The sequence below is a fragment of the Gavialis gangeticus genome, unplaced genomic scaffold, assembly GCF_001723915.1.
Source record: "Gavialis gangeticus isolate Ggan-Ray unplaced genomic scaffold, GavGan_comp1, whole genome shotgun sequence".
Taxonomy (NCBI): domain Eukaryota; kingdom Metazoa; phylum Chordata; order Crocodylia; family Gavialidae; genus Gavialis; species Gavialis gangeticus.
This window is the reverse complement of record NW_017728991.1, coordinates 5949424-5953538: the sequence shown is the minus strand read 5'-3', so window position 1 is coordinate 5953538 and position 4115 is coordinate 5949424. Positions and strand designations below refer to the sequence as shown.

General features: G+C 43.7%; 1 protein-coding gene across 1 annotated transcript in view; it reads right to left on the bottom strand.

Moving 5' to 3' along the window:
- Positions 1-4112, bottom strand: part of PRKCA (protein kinase C alpha) — a 257810-nt gene extending 253698 nt beyond the window's left edge. Inside the window, exons 1-2 of the mRNA XM_019516548.1 lie at positions 3943-4112; positions 450-481 (exon numbers count right to left, since the gene is read on the bottom strand). Of these exons, the coding sequence (XP_019372093.1) occupies positions 450-481; positions 3943-4112 (202 nt within the window). The remainder of the gene's footprint in view (positions 1-449; positions 482-3942) is intronic.
- Between the last annotated feature and the right edge of the window lie 3 nt (positions 4113-4115).

Sequence of the window (4115 nt, the reverse complement as noted above, 5' to 3'; positions counted from 1 at the left end):
ATTTTTTTTTTTTTTTTTTTTATTAGATGAACTAAATAGTTGCAAAGATTGTTCTTTGAAAGCTCTGGGGCACAAACACCCTTCTTCGGGCAAAAACACCCTTTCTTTGCCTGAAGAAAGGTGTTTGTGCCTGAAAGCTTGCAAAGAACAATCTTTGCAACTATTTAATTGGTCTAATAAAAGCTACCACACTTATCAAAGAACCCCGTCTGCCTATAAAGACTATATGACATTCAATTTGAGTGCTAAAGAAACTTCCTACTGGTCTCTCTTACATTTTTTAGAAGTTATTTTGCTAATTAAACAATACTCCTTTCCAATGTACACAAGAGATCATTCAGGAAGCTTTCAGAAGTATTTGCTTCCTTCTTGCTATGTCTTTCTTCCTTTGACTGGATTAAAATCAAGAGTGACATTATTTACCAATCAATAAAATATTTGTGATTTACCTTGGCACTGAAATCCTTGCTTCCCAAACCCCCTGCAAAGAAAAGAGAGAGAAAAAAACTTTTAAAACATATTTAGTTATTGACTCTTTCTAGTGACACTGAAAATTCTCATATTCAAATATACGATTACGGGTTTTGATAAGAAAGCAACAGATTTAATAATATAAACCACATATTGTCCTATCCATGTCAAAGCGAAAAGCAGCAGCAGCTTCTAAATAACACAATTTTCAGCTTCTGGCAACGCTTTTTATTCTATCTTCTTTTTATTATTTTACAAGAAATTTTGGCTCCACAATGAGTGTCATCTGTGAGTATTATATAACATCATAATTCATTTCACAGCTATACTTAACAGTGATGTTATAAATACTCCAATTGCTAGAGGGGCTATAAAAAGAAACATGTTTGGATTCTAAATTGAACTTTACCATGCACATCAAGATTCAACAACATGCACTGGCTTGAAAAGAAAGACACCAGCAAACTGATACAGGTAGTGGTCAGAGGATAGTAAGACATGCCCACGGGCAAGCCACCGAGTAAAAATTCAAAGACACTTTTGTTCACAAAGAAATTTTAATAATGGCCCCTACACTAATAATGTTGCTACTGTACTTCCTGTTTTTTTGAATGATTCCCATAAATTATAACGATATAAAATCTCAATTCTTTTGTTGTACTATGCAGGTGCTTACATACATATGTACAAGTATGTATAAATGCATGATGTTTTACAGTCAAGGCAAAACACTACCTTGATTCTTCATGGTGGATTTTGACATTTGTTTGTGTTGGCACAGAGCAATTAATGTTTCAAGTTTCTCACTTATGAGAGTTTACAAGTATTGTTTTTTTTCAAAACATTTTCCATTTATCACGTAGCTGAGGGATCATGGTAAGAGAGAGAGAACTCATCAAATCCAAAGACCAACATTCAGCAAAAGCTGGTAAACTGCATAGGCCTCTTTAGCCACAATAAGGAGGATGTTCAGTTTTAAATAATTACAGTTAAAAAAAATAACATTTTCTTCATACCTAAAAGTTAAATTGATTTTTGAGAAGTTAATAATTTAAAATCCCATGTAAACTTTCATAAAAAGATATTTCAAATTGAGTATTGAATTGTGTTGATCTTACAGAGACGCTCAACTTTACAAAAGCCATCCCATTTCCACCTGAATGCATTTACCTACCACTGTTACATGAGATGTCTAGGATTAAGGAATTCAAACAGGACAATAACTTTATTTGTTTTTGTCTACTTTGCCTGTATTTTGTGTCTAGGTAACTTCCCTGTTTGGGTAAATCTCTCTATGAGACGGAAGTGAAAATTACCTTTTAACAATATACAAATATAATGGCAAAAAAAACAAAAACTAATAGGACTAATAACCTGAAACTATTTTTAGCTTCTTTTTCTTTTTTTTTTTAAGTGACTATTTCTACACAACTGTATTTATCAGATAGTCTGATCTTCCTTAGGGTTTGGGCTGAAAGGCGTTAGCTCATCCTTCAGTCAGTTTTATGCAGTCAAAAAAAAAAACACATATACTTTAACTTTAGGTTTCACATGCACACAAGAAAGCTAAATTTGTTAGAAGAAAATTCCATCAATTTGCAACTCTGAAAAATAACTGGTTACTTAGCTGGATTATTAAGTAGCAAATTAGAAAAAGAAAGGAAAAAAAAAAAGGATAGGGACTTTATTCCATTAAAAAGATGCTAATTACTGTACCTGACGCACTCAAATTATCTGAAATAGTCATCAACTCCATTTTAATCTCTGATATTCTTTAGGAAATAGTTCTGTGAAAGCACATTCAACAGTCAGGTGTGCCCTCAAATACTTCTTTCTGCATGTACCCTGTGACCAGAGCCAGCCTCACGAGGGGGCAACGCAGGCAACTGCGCAGGGTGCCCGGTCAGGGGAGCACCACCCTGTCCGCCCATCCCTGCCTCCAGCAGCTGCGCAGGAGGAGCTCGGCATGGGCTGCGGGCTACAAAGCTGGAAGCCCCTTCCCCAACCAGGTCCTTGAGCGACGCTGCTGCCCCTGCCCAGGGTGGTGCCTCATCTGCCCCCTGCCTGTGGGATGCCACGGCCCAGAGGGTGAGAACAAGCTGCTCTCTGCTCCGGGCCAGTGCAGCCCGCCCCACGCCTGCGCCAAAGAGCGAGGCCCTGGGCACCCCTTTTCCCAAGGCCAGCTCTGCCTGCGAAGGCATGCGCAGTCGTTCTATGTGCCTTCAAATATTTCTGCATACGCCGCATTTGCTGTGCTGCATGCGTTAAAGTGAGGGGAAGCATTGATACTTTAAATCCGCCAAAAAAACAAGCGTACCAATACTGTTGCATGCTGCATTAAAAATATTTAAGAGCTTCCTTGGTTTCCTAGCAGGGAATGACAAGTCAACAGAGTACAATTACGCTTGCCACCTGTCAGTGACAGGATATCCTTTCACTACCAAACGCATCCTGTAATCAGGTACCTTTTATCATGACAGCATTTAAGGAAAAAAAAGAGAGAGAACTGCATTATTTATCTGTACAAACACAGGTGACAATAATCTTGTAGCTTTTCTTTCACACCTGCCAACTCTTTTTGGATTCATTTTAAAGCAGGTTTGTGGGGTTGGATTTTGGGTGCGGGTTAATTCCCTTCCTTTTACTCAATTTAATTTTGCGATTGAGGAGCCAGATCTTTTTTTCCTTTTTCTACCACTCTCTGCAGTCCATTTCAGCAGTTCCTCCCCTGACCCTACAGCTTCAGTTTGATGCCTTCCCCCTTCCACACTTCGCGTGTGTTTGCTAAAGGACTCAAAGCACGCCTTTCCCTCAGAGCACGGGTTACAGCTTTCAGTGCAAGGAGAGGGAAAGGAAAGATCGTGAGGTAGGCCGGGCTAAGAAAACCAGCCTCCCCCAAGCACGGAGGCAGGTCACTCTTCCCCTAAGAAAAGGAGGAGAGCAGAGCACGCCACTTCCCAACCGCGCAGTGCTAGAGGTGTGAACACACCAAGCCACAAAGTCTTTCTCCCTGAGCAAACAAGTTGTGTTTTCTTCCCTTTCTGTTACCGCTGTGAACCTGTGCTCCACGCACACCTAGGTGTGCACACCCGCTCACCCCATGGGCCACGAGGGAGCACGACGGGCACGATCGCCCCACTATGGGCACGGGGTGTGAGCGAGCAGAGCTTGCACGCCCACCCCCTGCTCTATTTGAAGGGCTCTCCCTCCACCGCCCCTCTCCCAGCAGCTGCGGGCAAACTTTTTACCCCCCCCCCCCCCCGCCGGCTCGGGCAAAATTTTTTCTCCCCCCCCCCCCCCGCCGGCTCGGGCAAAATTTTTTCTCCCCCCCCCCCCCCCTCCCAGCAGCTGCGGGCAAACCTTTTTCCCCCCCCCCCCCCCCCGGAGGGGCGCCGCGCGGCTCCCGGTCTCCCGCAAGCGATGGCAGCGGGCGGGCGGGAGAGGGGAGGGGAGGTGGCGGCAGGGTCTCACCAGATGAAGTCGGTGCAGTGGCTGCAGAAGGTGGGCTGCTTGAAGAAGCGCGCCGTGAACTTGTGTTCCTTCACCTCATGCACGTTCTTCTGCCGCAGGGCGCCCTTGCGGGCGAAGCGCCGCGCCGCGTCCGGGGCCGCCGGGTCGGCGCCCGTGAACACGTCAGCCATCGC